General features: G+C 37.4%; 1 protein-coding gene across 4 annotated transcripts in view; it reads left to right on the top strand.

The window, feature by feature from the left end:
• Window positions 1–16,333, top strand: part of FAM189A1 (family with sequence similarity 189 member A1) — a 72,681-nt gene that overhangs the window by 21,259 nt on the left and 35,089 nt on the right. For 3 of the 4 annotated variants that reach the window (XM_008636978.2, XM_017737651.1, XM_017737665.1), the window contains one exon: window positions 13,796–13,906. In XM_008636978.2, coding sequence (XP_008635200.2) covers window positions 13,796–13,906 — 111 coding nt within the window. Of the gene's footprint in view, window positions 1–2,863; window positions 3,187–13,795; window positions 13,907–16,333 lie in introns of all 4 variants that reach the window. The other variant, XM_017737658.1, reaches the window with a different exon arrangement.

Below are 16,333 nucleotides of genomic sequence, written 5' to 3'. Positions count from 1 at the left end.
ATTACTGCTTGCAGAACAGCTCACCTTCCTACAGTCTGCTCTAGGAAATTATTTATTTCCAAGAGTAAGCTTAGTGCTCGTGAGTTAGATCCTGATCTTCTTCTGTATTGGTACTTGGTGGTGATACAGTAATAACCTGGAAGAATGGGGACAGGGATGATGTTTTTCACTTCTGTGTGTGATTAAGCTGTGCAGTAGTTTTACAGTGGCTACCTAACGTCTTGTTTTCCTTGCCGAATTGTAAATACCTTTGAGCAGTTGGACCCCACGTGTGCAGGCTGACTGTTCTGATTAGCAATCAATAATATGTAGCTTTACAATCTCAGAATACAAAGTATCACCAGCTTGCTAATGAGTCATGTTTCTTCTGATCTGTTTATACAACGCATATGCCAAATACATACGGTCAGTGATTACCTTTTAACCTATTTTATAGTATTATAAGCAGCTAGATAATCGATTAGAATACTTGTCTTTTTTGTTGCAATGTGTTACAAAATCTGGCATTGCCAAGAGTGATAGATAGCTTTATCATTTGAAGCTATGAATAAAGTTATATAAAATTAAACCATACACCATCTGTGACGTCCTGAAAACTGGTGAAACTGTGATAATAGTTTACTGTGCCAGTTTTCTGCATATCTTGGATTTGTGACTAAAACTGGTTTATAATAACTGGTGTTTTGACTATTGCTGAGCAGCACTTGTGCAGTATCAAGACTTTCTAGTTTTCCCACACAGCATCACTTGCTTTGGCTTTTTCCTTCCTCTTTCCTTTGCTTATTAAACTATCTTTATCTTCACCCACAAGTTTTTTTCACTTGGGCTTTTCTAATTCTCTTCCAGTCCTGCTGCAAGGGGCAGTGAGTGGGTGGCTGTGTGGTGCTTTCCTGCTGGCCAGGGTCAGCCCTCTGTACTGCTGGGTGTGCCTTGCTCAGTGCTGTAATCGTGCAGGGTTTTTCCACAGATGGAGTGTCTTTTCTTTGCAAATGTATTATTTTCTGCAGGCAAAAAGAGGAAGTTGAAGAAGCATTAAACACAAATAGTTCATCGACCCTTAATTCCTGGCTGTATTGTACTAGAAATGTGTTATGTAGTTTTGGTATAGAAAAGAGCTTGTTGTTACATAGTTTAACGCTTTGGAACCAAAGTCAAAACTGAGAGTAGTTGTGTATTTATAAGCTATTAGTATGAATGCTATTTTGGATTACACATTCAGTCAAAGACTTACAAATGTGTATGTACTAAGGACATTTTCCTGCAATATTAATTTGCAGAAATTTAGAAGTTCTCCTGCTAAAGTGTCTTTGCAAATCTTAATTATCTGGAAAATTCACCAGATTTTGTTAGTTTATCTAAATTTTCTTGGTCACCTCCTAGCCATCAGTTGCTTATCTTGCCGAAATGCTTTATATATGCAAGGAATCAGTGTCTGTTGTCAAACCTGTATTTACATTTACCGGAGGAAGCACTCAGGCAAAGGAGATATTTAAATTGCTTACACATTGATTTTGAACAGTACTTTCTGTATATTTCAGATGTTTCCTTATTAAGCTTTCTCTGTTTTCAGTTACGAAATCTCAGAGTATTGGTAGCGCTTTGGGGAAATCTCTCAAGAGTCCATTTTTTGGAAACCAAGCATTGGTTGTGTCACTTCCACTGCTTAATGTTAAAATGGAGTGTTAAAGTAGGAATTTGTTTCCTTGTGGTTTATGGAAGTGTCTGAAAATTGGGAGAGAGCTTGTGGAGCTCCTGAGGCTGAATTACCTTGTAAAAAAAAAAAAAAAAAACCTTTAAACTGTGCAGTCAGATTATTTTTCTGTTACAATCTAATCTATGGTAATTGCAAATCTGTTTGTGCTAAGGAGATTAATTCAGCCTCTGAATTGAGTTGAAAGCTTCTCTGTTGCCATCTGGCATTTGGGTGACCCCGGAAAAATATTTTTGCATTTCTAACTGAAAGTTCTTGCAATAAACTGATAGATTTACTGGTTTTTTCAATGAACAGAAATGTGGGGTTTCCTAATGTCTGTGAATGTCAGTGAGCACAAGATAATAGTACTTATTAATAAATGATCTTGATTACTCAGAATAGCTATTTACCATGAAATGTGCATTCCAGATGCAGTTCTGTGCACCAAGGAACACGCAAATCAGTGCATGTATAACTCAGTTTCAATGTGTTGTCCCTTTTGTCCCTTCAAATGAACCTTTATTTCAAGGCTTTTTTTTTTTTTTTAATGATAAGCACATAGGATTTTCTTTATTTAAGAAAAATAAGCCACCCTAAATAGCTGCAGTTCAACCTGCACATCAGGCAAAAGGATGAACTGCTGTGCAAAGTCTCAGGGTGCACCTGTGGTAAGAATCAGTTAAATATATAACTGACTTCTTTTAGAAAATACTCGTCTTGGGTCAGCTTGGTAGTTTGTTGCAAAATGAGAGATTTTCTTTCAGAAATTCCAGTGAAAAAGTTGAACTATTTGAAATTCAAACTTAAATACTTTTCTTTTTTCTGTAAAAATCATTACAAAAAGGTCTGTGTTGAAAAAGGAAATCACTAATAATTTTAAATAAATACATCCATGTATACTCTTGCCCCATAAGATGCATGAATATGTAAAACTGGCCCAAATGCTTTTCCTCATTGATTATCTCCTCTAGGAATAACAAAACCACAGGAAAGAGATGAAACATAAAATATATAGAAATAGTGTATGAGTAAGTTTTCTTTCTTCTTACCAGTGAGGTGGAGCATTGACATGTTCCTGGCTGTGCTGCTTAACCTGAGATCCTAGAGTAGCTTAAGGGATGAGACAAGTCTTTCTAAACTCTTACAAGAGAATTTACATCTTCCTTTCAGATGAAATCTGAGAGAAGTCTTTGAATTAAAAAAAAATGGTTGTCCTCTCTCCAATACCCACCCCCAAGCAGAGATTTGGTGTTTGGTTCCTGGAATAAAGAGATGGTCTGTGTAGTGGAGAGACAACGTCAGCATAAACAGGTCAAGACTGCAGGAGAAAAGCAAGTGAAAGAATGCACAGTGTGGGAGAATAGCAGAGTCTGAAGGCACCCATCACCTCGTGTGTCACTGCTGACTTTGATACCTGTGTGATGTTGAGAGGAGCTGCAGAACATCCCTCTGCCTTAACAGATCCCTTGATCACTCCGCAGTATCATTTCAGCGTGAGTATTCTTTGAGTTCCTTGATCAAAATGTTCTTTAGGAACCCTGCTATTAGACAAACACTTGTCTTTGAGGCTGAAGCATTAGTTTAAAGGTGAGCAAAACACTGGGTGAAAACAAGTGCATCTTACATACCAGTGTTTTTCAAAGTTTCTGATAAACTGGGTGGGGGCTGAATGCTGGGTATTGCCGCTTTCAAAAAGAAACTTGGGAAGCTGCAATAACTTCTGTTTGGAAAGCAAATCCAGTGCTGGTTCAAAAAGTAGCTCTTCTAATGTAAAGCTGTAAATTTTGCTCAGAGCTGATGTGAACCCAGGCTTGAAACTGAGAGTAGTGTTTTTCTTTGACCTCTTTTCTGGGAGCATGGTAGGAAACGAACCCAAATTCAGAGGAGCTGAATGCGAAATCAGGGGGAAGAGAATTGTGGAGGACTAGGACAGGAAGGAGAAATTGAAATGCAAGGCTGGCAACACGAGGAAGATAAACATCAGAAGCTCTTGAGAAGAAGAGCACCTAGGTGATCAGAAAGAAGTGAACGAAAACCATGTCAGTAAGAAATCATACAATGGAATTTCTGATGTTTCAGCGATTCAGTGCCAGACCAATTCAGTGCCACCATAAATAACTGAATTGCAATAGATTTGTATCTCAGTTCTGAATTATTTCAGCGAAGAAAGCGTAGGCTGTAAATAATATTTGAAAAGTGTGGTCTTCAAAACTTGTGTAAACTCTGATTACATTCATGTTCCAAATTTTTTTTGCAGGTAGATTAACATATGCATTTAGCTTTTAAAATGTGCACTGCGTATTGCTGGGGTTTTTTTAAACTTAGACTGCTGATTCCCTTCTTTCTTCTTTAGTATCATGAAACAACTGACAGAAAAACCTACCCCCAGTGTCCTTTCATTAGAATATACCTGACAGAAGAGGAAGAGGGGGAAAAAACGGAGAATGACCCAGTAAGGTTGTGAACTGGGTGGGGAAGAAACAACACTTGAGATGGAAACAGAAGAAGTGAATCAGGGAAATCTTTGCAGTGGTGGAGAAAAGATGTCACGGAGTGAAGCATCTCTTTAGAATGAACATTCTGTTTCCTCTTTTACAGCTTAGCACTTCTTAAAGCTTTCTTTTGCCTAGGTCTCTGCATCTCTCTGATACCCTTTTGACCAAGGTTGCCTGTTCCTGGGCCCAGCTGCCACCAGCTGTCACTCATGTGAGAATCCGGACTCCTCTGCTGAGCATCCATATGCTAATTAGTTATCCCCAGTGGCAGAGTTTCAAAAGACCACAAGCAGCTTTTCCTGAAGAGCAGACAAACCCTGCTGGGGCGTAACACTTGCCTCTTCCTATACAAGCACTTCGTAATTACTCTTAAACAGCCCCTACTCCTCCCCATCTGCTCCCATCGCATCGTGTTGCCGTGGCAGCAGCTCCTGCTGGCGCAGTCCTGCTGTAGGATACTTACAGCTGCAGTCCCAGTGCTGCTGCTGCCTGTAATGAAGAGTGTGCTATGGTTGCTACATTCCCCTCTCTTCAGTCCGTCAGTAATTTCCTTGTTCTCACACACTTTCTAAATATATCTGCTGATGGTTCTTTCATCTCGTCTGCTCCTTCTTTTAGAAATGCAGGCTGCATCCCATCTGCTCCTGGAGTTCTTGGCAGCCTTTGCACAGTATAATTTCTTCAATACCTTCTTGGTGGGAGTGTGGTTTCCTTCAGCATTTCTTCTTCCTCCTTAGTTAATTAATCTTGTGTCACGTATCACTGGCGCTAGTTGGGCAACATGGGAGCTATTTGTTAAACTTTGTATTTTGTTTTCAAATGGTGAGGAAACAATAGCTTCAAAAATTTATTCTGGGCAAGGTGAGCTGCTTTTGAAATGTTTTTATTTAAAAGTAGAATAAATATTTGTATGAACTAATACAAAGTGTTTTGGGGCGTGATGGAATTGGGAATGGATACCTCAGTCTTTGTAGAGTCAAAACTCACGTGATTTTAATTTGTGTGACAGATGGAAGGAAATGCACTGTTACCCAAAGAGAATCTAATTATCCTCTGCTTGTTGAAGAAAAATACTTTGATTTCAGTGGGATTTGCTTGCCAGGTAAATCACAGTTTAGATCCTGAGCTAGACATGTGTGATTGAGTGTTTGGGTTTCCTTAGTAGAGGTACTATAAAACCTCCAACAGCATTATGAATTAAGTTCTGTTTCAGATATATGAGGAAAGGTCTTTGAAATCTTAAAGTTCATTTACTGATGGATCTCCATCAAATTATTCATGTGAGTCTTCCTTAGAGATGTGTGTGCAGTTTTTCTTGAAATGGCCAAAACTATAGCGAGTTTACACTACAATCAAATTGGAAAGAACTGCTGTCCACATGGAAGCCTTGCTCAGAAACGGATACTGAAAATGCTCGTGTGCTCTTGATGGAGATCAGCAGTCATAGCTCCTGACCCCGCTCACCTGCCAGAATTTTCCTCCTCAGTGATGAAAGTCAGAGTTCTGATGTGCGAGGGCTCAGAGGGACCATGCAGTTGTTAATTAATGAGAATAATTGCTCATGAGTAGTTAATTGCTATTAATATGTTGGGAAAGACAGATGCAAAATATCTGTGTATGTGACCTTTACATCCTGCTTCTGTCTCATTATGCTTCTGCCAGGAAGGGGCTGCTTGCGAAGCTTTTGATGCCTGTCCTTGTCAGCAGGACAACACGAGCCTTTATTTCCTCAGGGATTTCTGCTACAGATGTTATGGAAGGTTAATTTATATGGAGTAGCGTTTCAGTGACACGTCCATGGGGGTGAATTCTTCCTGCAATGTGACACTTGCAAAAAGTAATGTATTGTTTGGGTGGATGAACCCATTATGCAGTTGCTATGGAAGTGTAAATTCAGCCGTATGTAGATTTTTTTAAAAGTTATTAGACTACTCACACTGTTGAAAAAAATATATTCATTTCTATTTACTGATTTATCTGACTGTTTTGTTTAAATACAGATTGTTGTATACAAAGCTAATTTAGAAAAATGTTGTCTCTCCTAACTTCATAAATGTGTGAAGACCCCTAAATGTGAGCTTTCTTTTCCTGCTCAGCTGTTGTTGTGGAATATTTTTCAGAAACAGTATCCTATTAGTTAAGTTTTAAAAACTTCCAGTTTTTACTTCCTTGGAGAGCATGTTGGAAGGAAAATTAAACTGATATGGCTGACATAGTTGCAAATTTTAGATCTGGCTTATGTGGTCAAAATTCTATTCAGAAGGCATTATATTTGAAGTGTTTATTATCACACTGGATATCAGCTCCTCTTTTTCCACCTGACTGTACAGCTGGAACAGTTGTTTTTGAAGCATTTCAAATTGACAGCATTTTGAATAGCATTAAAATTGGTTAGTGCTGTTTGATTTCTTTCTCTTTCAAAATAACACTAAGTTAAATTTCATGTGCATGGATTTTTATATAGGGGATGAGTGGTACATAAATGGAAATTTCAGTGATAAAAATGAGACAATAAAACTACTATATAAAAAAAAAAACTTGTCAAAATGACTTCTTTTAACTGCCTGCACATATAGTAAAAATTATATTACTGGTTTTGTTGCAGTATCAGCTTCAGATCACTGAAGGATTCTTTTGAGTGCTTATATTCATGTAGCAAACTTTGAATGAGGCTCTTGAGCATATTAGCTGGTACTCCTCATTATTCTTTTAATAGATTATTGAACAAAACTTAAGCTTGTTCTTTGCTATGAAAAAAACTACCTGCAAACTTTTTTTGTTACAATTACTGTTCGAAGTGTGTCACAGTACTTAAATACTTCTAGTGACAGCTTGAATTTTACCTGAAAAAAACGGTATAGCTCCTCTTCTTGTTCTTCTTTTATATGGCAGTAGTCTGCAGGTCACTTGAGGGTCCTTTTTGGTCCCTTCCAACTCAGAATATTCTGTGATTCAGAGAGGTGTAGATGCTAAAAGAGTTAATCAGAATCAAAATAGCAGAAAATTAGTAGATGCTGAAATGTCTACTTTTGACAAATTTCTCCTTAATGTTTCTGAGCTGAGAGCACAAGGTCTTTATTACTAAATCAGGCCTTCTCTTAAAAAATACTGCAATAAACAGTGTAATTGCTGGAGCTGTTACAGAGCATTACAGAAACAGCAAACACCTATTGCTGTGTGTAGAATATGACAATGCTGCACTCACTGATGTATTACAGTCTTTGATCACACTTGAGGAAATAATCTGTATGGCCATTGCTTCTACTGACAGGAGGTATTGAATATCTCTTATTATGAGATATTAGGAGATCTGTTTTGATATAAATGCATCTTTGCATGTATCTGTCACTCTGTGCTCCTGTATATAGAGCCAAGGTTGCATTTTGGATTCCATGGTTCTTGAAAAGCCTTGGCAGCAACTACCAAATCCCTCACTTTATTGATATTGTTGTTGTTTGCTGCACAGTGAAACAGGAGGAATCCAAACTACTTCTTCTGGTCTTTAAATAGGTGTTATTTTGTGTGATGCAAATTCTCCTGAAAACACCCAGTGCCCCTCTCTGCTGTACACTGGGCTGTTACCAACATTCACATCATTGCTTCAGAGGAATGGCTTGCTGACTTTTGGTGAAAGCTGATTATTGCTCTGGCTATAAATAAAATCTAGACAGAGGGAGGCATCATTTTTTCTTGTAAATCAAAACCAGTAGCATCGTTTATAATCTTAAATAAAATCGTATTTGAAGATCGTAGATTTGGAGTTTAAATTTTCTTAGAATATTTTAATAAAAATATAGAAATTAAGATACAACCAAGCAACTAATAATAAATAGTTAAATTCCTAGATCTATCTGAATGAAAACAAGTTAATAGGACCATAAGATGGTCAGTAAAATCACATACACCAAGTTCAAGTTCTAAAGTTTTCATCTGAACTATTTGGCTTTGAAATTAGAAATAGTCAAATTTGAAATTAGAATAGTAAATGGATTTTAGTATTTATACTGAGGTTTCAGCTTTCCTTTAAGAAGTTAAATAGCCTCATTAGACCTAGTCAAAAGGAATTTAATCTGGAGAAAATGTAATTTAATTTAATAATGACTGGAATTGAACAGACTTATATAATTTAGGATAAAGCAGAACATAATTTATAGTTCCTAACATAAAAACATTAAAAATTTTAGCCTAATGCTGTGCCACACTGCAGGGAGTGTTTCTGCCTATTTGATACAGAACATTGCTTTAGACCTAGAGAAAATATTTTTGTTCAAATCTTTTTTTTAATTTAGGCAAATGACATGGAATGCTGAATTAAACAGATCTGAAATGCCATCACTTTTCATCCTGTCTCTTCTAGCAAACATTGAGAACTAATGTTAAAAGAGATGTAATTCAGTCACCAAAAGGAAATCTGTTATGAGGCAAATAATGGGAAGATACATTTTGTTTCTTGTACACTTGAAAACCATGAGTCAGGAGTGTGGGGTTGAGTACCATTTCTGTGTAGTAAGTTTTTAAAATGGGCTAACTTAAAAATTGTATGCTTTATCTGTTTAAACCTATAATATGTAATGAGCATTCAGCATCTGGCTGTTCCAACAAGTAGTTTCTGTCTGTACCCCAGATAATCTTGATTAACTTAGTCCTGGCACACTTACTGATCTCACTTCTTTGTAGCTCTTGGTGGTCATAAATTTTCAGATTTGCTTCTGGTGTTATCCGTCTGCACCTCTATCAGGGAAACTAAAAATTCTGTAGCACAAATGACAAATGTTACTGTCTGCAGTCCATGTAAGACAAAGTTCTGTGAGCAAAACACCTTGGGCCAAGTTCTTAATCTTCTTATACAGTGGTTTACAGAGACAAGCACATTTAGCTCTGGCTATTCTAGCTGCTTCACAAATGATACATGTGTGTGTTAAAAGGTATGTATTTTAAATCTCATTGAATCTATGCACACATATTTAATGTGATTGGAAAGAGGCCTGTAGTACCTTGTGTCAAACTACAATGTCTCAAAAAAATTGCTTTCTACAAATGATTTCAGTGTCAAAGTTCATCCAAGGATGATTTTCTGACCTTTCAGGAACTGCAGAACAGGAATTAACAAGAAAAAACACGTAGACACAGTATTTCAGGTATGGAGGACTGGCAGATTTAAAGAAGCCAGTTTCCCATGGCAATGCCTGGTTTTATTCCAAGTACCCTGCACAGGAGAGTTGAGTAATATGTTTCATCAGCACAGAGGGTAGCGTTTTGTCTTAAATGTTCATGTCTTGACTATCAAACCACTGAAAACCACCAGGGGAAGTAGTGGTTGAAATGCCAGCAATGAAAAAGCAATCCTGTTTCATATATGTCTCCAAAATGGAAGTGTGAGGAATGAAGTAAAAGGTTGCTTTTAGAAATACAGTTTCATGTGATACAATATTTACATCATTTTTGCAGGGCTTTAATTATTTTGCATGTAGAAATTTCTTCCTACTTGTAAGTAGTACTTCTAACTATAATATGTGCTGTTCCTTTTTACTGTGCTCTTGATGTGTATATATGCAGTAGTGAGTGGGTGGTTTTGGGTCACTTAAAGCATCACCATCAAAAGTATTAGCAAAATGCAGGGTTTAATATAAATTTGGGAAAGTGAAGTCACAGAATGGGTTGGGTTGGGAGAGAGGTCATCTTGTTTCACCCCCTGCCATGGGCAGGGACACCTTCCATTAGACCAGATTGCTCACAGCCCCATCCAACCTGGCCTTGCAAACTTCCAGGGACGGGGCATCTGCACCTTCTCTGGGCAACCTGTTCCAAGGCCTCACCATCCTCACACTCCAGGCCCTTGTCCAAAGTCCCTCTCTAGCTCTCCTGTAGCCCCTTTAGGCACTGGAAGGTGCTCTGAGTTCTCCCAGAAGCCTTTTCTCCAGGCTGAACAGCCCAGCTCTCCCACCCTGTCTCCATAGCAGAGGTGCTCCAGCCCTCTGGGCATCTTTGTGGCCTCCTCTGGACTTGCTCCAACAGGTTCTCATCCTTCCTGTGCTGAGAAAGCCCCAGAGCTGGACACAGCACTCCAGGTCTCTCATGAGAGTGGAGTAGAGGGGGAGAATCCCCTCCCTTGACCTCCCGGCCGCGCTGCTTGTGATGCAGCCCACAGGACGCAGTTGGATTTCTGGGCTGCAGACACACCTTGTCAGGTCATGTTGTGCTTGTCATCCACAAACACCCCCCCAAGTCCTCTTCCTCAGAACTGCTCTCACTGTATTTTTTGGTAGAAAGCTGTATATTGACAGAAAATCTAAATTGTTAGTGTCTTCCGTGGCAAGTCACAAACTGCAGTGCGCGCTAAAGTTGGTTCGTTTTTCCCCATTTTACTTCATATCAATTCAAGAACAAATTGTGAAAGACAGTAAAAGCAAGGGCAAGAAGGCGCTTTGAGCCAGCTGTCTCAAGGATTAAAGATTTCAGTTTTTCAGGTAATACAGTTTTAACAGTGCCTTTGGGAAATAACATGAAAGGAAGTCTAAAGTTTATGGTAAAAACAAACCAGAATAAATTACTTGAGGCCGGTTGTGAAGAAAAGAGAAATATTAAGTGGCAAAAATGAAAGTGATGAAAAAGAATGGAGGGCAGAGAATATATCAGCTTCTGTAAATCCCTTTGATTTTTTTGGTGGTATCCATAGAATTAAGATGGTCTACTTTGGGACATTCTGAAGGCAGGTGTATGGTTGTATCTACATTTAAGAAATGTGCAGGAAAAAATGTTCACAAATAATCTGAGAGTACTAATAATTTTCTGAAAGGTCAAGTTGTACTCAAGACAGAACTACAAATAACTTTCTTGATAGTGGAAAGATAATATAACCTGCTAGGGTTAGGGCTTAAATATTTTTTTTTTTCTTTCAGTATGGAAGGTCACTTATTCTGGGCTCTCACTTGCAAGGCAGGGAGGTTACTGGTTTTTTTCAATTCTGTGCGGATGTGTATGGTGTGGTCTGTTGGGACTTCAAAGATGCAAACTCACTCTTCATATACTTTGCATATTTATCCCTAAAATATTTTCCAGAAATGGAGTAAAAAGGGGAGCCTCATGTGGATCTGCCGTTTCTTATTTCCTGGAATTCCTCTTCAGGTCTTCTGCCCTAGCTTCAGTACAGCCTAGTCCCACTAGAGAATTCAACTAGTTTATAATTCCAGGTGCAACAGGACATCTCAAATAGTGAATTGTTATATCATTTTAAATCATTGCATCTGAACTGTTTAGTTTTGTAGAATTAGTTTAAGACCATGGTAAAATTTAAGTAGGAAGTCCTATTAACATTTCTTCCATAGAGATCTTTGTATACACTGTAAGTTTTGGTTTCTCCAATTAGTTCTGTTACCACCATGTCATAATAAATCCATTAGCTTTGCTTTCTGTTCGTGTATTAGTTCTTGGTGACTTTTGGAGCTTAGTGGTATTAATACTTCTTCCTGATTTCTAGGAATATTTTATCTTGTTTATATGTTGTAACTAGAAGAGTGAAGAACACAATATTATAGTTTTAAATCAGCATTAAGATGTCGTAGCCCTTCGATATTTGACAATTCTGTGTTTACTTCAGTGTAAGTCCTTGCCCTTGATCATTGTGTTAACTGCATCTTATACTCTTTCCTTACAGTTTCATACTGCTCCTGCAAGTATGTCACACTGAGCTCTCAGAGCAAGTATTTGGTAGCTCTCTTTCTGAGGAAAATTTTAATGTGGAAATTAGGCAGACTTGACTTCATAAATAATGTATGAACTATGTATAACACTTAGGTATAACACTTCATTTACAGTGTTTCATAGCGTAGTGTTGGATCTCCGTCATGATCCACAATGGCCACCCTTTCAAAGGGCTGCAGGTGTGTTTATTTTTACTGCTGTAGCTGTGCCAGTGTTAGAAAAGAGTGAGCAGTGACAAAAAAATTAAGCAGACTGAACATACTTTTTAATGTCTGTAAATGTGGTAATTGATACTTTTATGCCTCCTTTTCTCCGTTGTGGCTTCCAGCATGGTGGTACACTTCACCTCTGAAGTTGTGACAACAGAGTACCAGGTGTGTCCTACTACATCAGTAGAAGGCCTTTTTTGGTACTTAGCTGAGAAGCATTGATGAAGGGAATTGGAAATATTTCAATTCCTTTTATTGGGATCTTTGTGCTCTGCAAGAGGCAAGGTAGTTTCAAATGACTTGCAAAGGACATGAATTTTCCCCTTTAGCTCCATGTCCAGATTAGGTAGTTCCTTGCCTGGGACAGTAAGAAGTGAGGCATAAAAATAGCAAAATTGGGAAGACAGGTGTGACAGAGAACTTCAGTGTTTGGTATCATGTGGTGGCTGCCACTTTGAAATGCAACTCCTAAACAGAGTGTGAGACTTAGACTCACTGAGGTGAACAGGAATTCTGAGAGCCTGTTTCATGATTTTGACAGTGCTGGGTCCTTCGCTCGTGTCTTTGCCAGTGACAAGAGGAAGAGGTTACCTTGGAAACACCAATAGAGATTTCTTCATTAATGAATGCTGATACGAAGAAAGTACTGCAAAGATAGATAAACCTGATGTAGCTTACAACCCTTGTTGTGATGCTTGGAAGAATCTGAAGCTAGCAACTAAAATTTGTAACACAGCTTCTGTCCTTTGGCTAATACTGTGGACATTACGGGGTTTTTTGTCCAAAAGCACTAGAAAAAAAATCTACAGCCATTTTGGACTTAAGATTGTCAAAAATATTCATAGCACATGCACTGACAAAAGATAACATCTTGTGAGAACAGTGAAGGGCTGTAAACTGTGAGCATGCATATGGAAAAGAGATGCAACAGAATTTCTTACTAATTTCATATAATACACTCATACTCCTGTTGAGTTATGGCAATGTCAACACTGAATATTTAAGGTGGCCACACATTAGGCACGCATTTGTTCTTGGCCTCTTACTGGTTGTGCCATTCCCTGCATGTTAACATTTGTCTGCCCTGACTGGCCCAGGTTTTTTTTACATTTAAAGCAATAAAATGATAATTAAGTTGATGGAATCAACTTAATGATTGTTTTGACACATTTTGCGATGAGAAAAAAGGAGTAGTTGATAAGGAGGATGCTGCTTAAATTGTAATTGTTGTTTAAAAAGCCACTCTTTTTTCCCAACTTGTAGGAACTCATGATACATGATATTCACAAATACTTTTCCTGTTTAAGATACCCATATCCCCGTCAAAGGGATTTAAATTGCTTCAAGACTACATCTGTTTATAATAAAACATTTTTCAAATCTTACTTTTTAGTAATGCCTGGTAATAAAACCCATTAAATTTTCAGAGTGTGTGATAAAAGTGGGAGATAAATGGATTATTTTGAAATGGCTGGAGGAAAACATATAATAGTCATGTCTAGTTTTGATTTAGCTTTCTCTTACTGTGCAAGACCAAGGACGCTGTCAGATTAAGTACCCTATTCTCTTTAAAATATATAAAATGTTGCCATCCATGTAATTGTGTGACAGGCTGGAAGTTCTTGAACATGTAAATTATATTTTTCCTTGTTTGCCTCTTGAAGTGAGTAATAATAGGGTGCTTGGTTTTTTTCCAGATAACCTTTTTCATGCTGCTCTCTGCAGTGTGTGTGATGCTGAACTTGGCCGGGTCCATTCTGTCCTGTCAGAATGCTCAGCTGGTGAAGTCCCTGGAAGGATGTCAGTTGGTGAGTGATGGAAAACAAGTTTCTTACAAAGGGCAAGGATTCTGTTTTTCATTTGTTAAGGTTTTCCACACATATTCCTTTAATTTCCAAAACAGTGTGTACTTAGTAGAGCAATCTGTAGTTGTTACAACCTGAAAAAACATTTTGGGAAAAGTTTGAGTGAAAGCGTTAATTGATTTAGTGTTCTGCCACCTCAAAAAGTAACTTTTAATATCATAAGGACTTGCTTCTTAGTGTCATGGTAAAAATGATGCTTCAGCAGAATAGGTGGAGTACAGGCCATATCAGAGCAATGTGGTGGTTACCACTTAATGTCAGCGGGATCAGGATTCTGTCCAATACTTGTACAGGCAGTGGATTTCACAGATAGGAATGTTTTGGTATGTGCATGCTAAGATTTTGTTTGCCAACCTGAGTTGTTTTTCTTTTTAATTTCCAAAGTAAATGAATGTTACTTGTGTTAAATAAAATACAGAACAATATAAATTATCATAATGTGGCATGCTCTAAATTATTAGTAGGTACAGTTTACCTAAAGCCGTTATGTTTTTATCTCAGGGAAATAGTACATACACATTGAATTCTAGCATATTCTCTGACTTCAGCTTGCAAAGATGTCTACAGAAGTAAACTCATGACTGAAGTATTTGACTTGAAATAACAAGTGTTCAAACTGTAGTGTCAATTTTCAGAGCATGATGAAATACTAAGTTGCTTTGCCACAGTGTGTTGTATTCTGTAAGGGCAACTTAATTTCATTGTGACTGTTTATCATATTGTAACTGTTTCAAAAAAAACCAAAAAAACAAAACAAAAAAGCAACAGCTTCTTCTACCCAGATCTTGCTTTTTAGGTTTTCCTTGCTCAAAATCCCATTTCGGTCAGGCTGGGGGTTTGCACGTGAATATATTGCATTGCCATGTTGCAGTGATCGTATATATGGAATTCTAGAGCTCTATTCTCATAGATCACCCTCTGGGAGGGGTGCACTGTAGTGAACAGCACTGCTTTATGATTAAGCACAGGATTTGACTTAGAAGGTGGTGATGTATTATGCTGAGCATATTTAATTACTTTATTAGCATTTTTCACTCAAAAAGGAAAAAATCAGTTTCTTAACAGCTTGTTCCAAGTGTATATTTAATTTTAATTCCTTAGATGGGTCTCTTTAGTGTTGTAGATCTGTGCAATCCTGCATTATGTGACTGTTCTGCATTATCAAATCTGAATCCTTTACTTGCCTCCCAGGATTCAAATGTACTTTATGGGGATGCAGCTCTAGGAATCAAAATCCAGCCTTTGCAGACATGTGGTTTGAAATGTATTTAACATCCCATATAACTGAACCAGTAAATTTCCAAGCATGGTATAGTAAAGAAGTCAAATTCAAAATAAATTCTGTTTTAGTTCTGGTAGTTCTATCAAACTCATTCATGCTGAGTGCATGGCTTTAAAAGTGATAATAGTATCTACTGTATTATGGAGCTTAAATTCAGCAGTGTTTCACATGTAGAATGGTTATTTGAAGAAAAAGAATGAGGTACAGTAGTCTTATTTTGCTTTGAACACTGGGGATTTATTGTAGATTCCATAATATGTATTTTTGTGTGAATATGAGAAATGTGCTTGCCATATGTTAGCATTTTGAATGTGTAATTTGTGAAGTTGGCATTTGTGCTCTTTATCCTGCAGCTTAGCAACACACAACACTAAGAGGAAGAAAGGGCAGTAGCTTTAACACCTTGTTACGAAAAATTAATTGGACTTTTTTTTTCCATGATTAGCTGCAGATCTTGTAGCCAAAACCTCAAGATAATGCTTTAAGTCAGTGAGAGTAGGACATGTACAGAGCAGTTACACACTTGAGCTGTTCATTAACATGTGCAGGAGAAACATTTCTATCTAGGAATTTCTTTTTCGAATAACAGATCTCTAAAAACTGTGTTTAACATATATGGGTAGAGCAATTAAGATATTTTAATTTATATTCTATTACTGCGCAAGACAGAATATGTTTTATTTCTTAATCTATATTTGTTTGTATTGAGTTTACCTGTCTTGTAAGTCATTTATTCATTTAAAAATAAATGCTGTAGTTCTAATCAAATTTACAGGTGATTATTATTCAGAAAAGTAGTGATAGTGTCAATCTCTCTACTGAAAGATTACTTATAATTTTCTTTTTGGTTGTACGGCTGAAATTGGCTAGTGGTTATAGTAACATGTAAAGGAAGACTCTTCTTTCCCCTCAGTTGTCTTTGGCTGGAACAACAGAGCCCAGATCCAGAACTGAGGTTTATTTGTATTCCATTTTGCACTGGAGCTACACTCTGGTCTGTGCATATTGAAAAGCAATTTTAAAATCTCAGGAAAAGTATATACTCTGTTTTGTTCTTACTGATCTGTCAGTTTTTAATCTTGATATTT

Source organism: Corvus brachyrhynchos, unplaced genomic scaffold (genome assembly GCF_000691975.1).
Source record: "Corvus brachyrhynchos isolate BGI_N302 unplaced genomic scaffold, ASM69197v1 scaffold200, whole genome shotgun sequence".
NCBI classification, from domain to species: domain Eukaryota; kingdom Metazoa; phylum Chordata; class Aves; order Passeriformes; family Corvidae; genus Corvus; species Corvus brachyrhynchos.
Note: the sequence above shows the minus strand (reverse complement) of the source record. Positions and strands in the feature narration are given on the sequence as shown.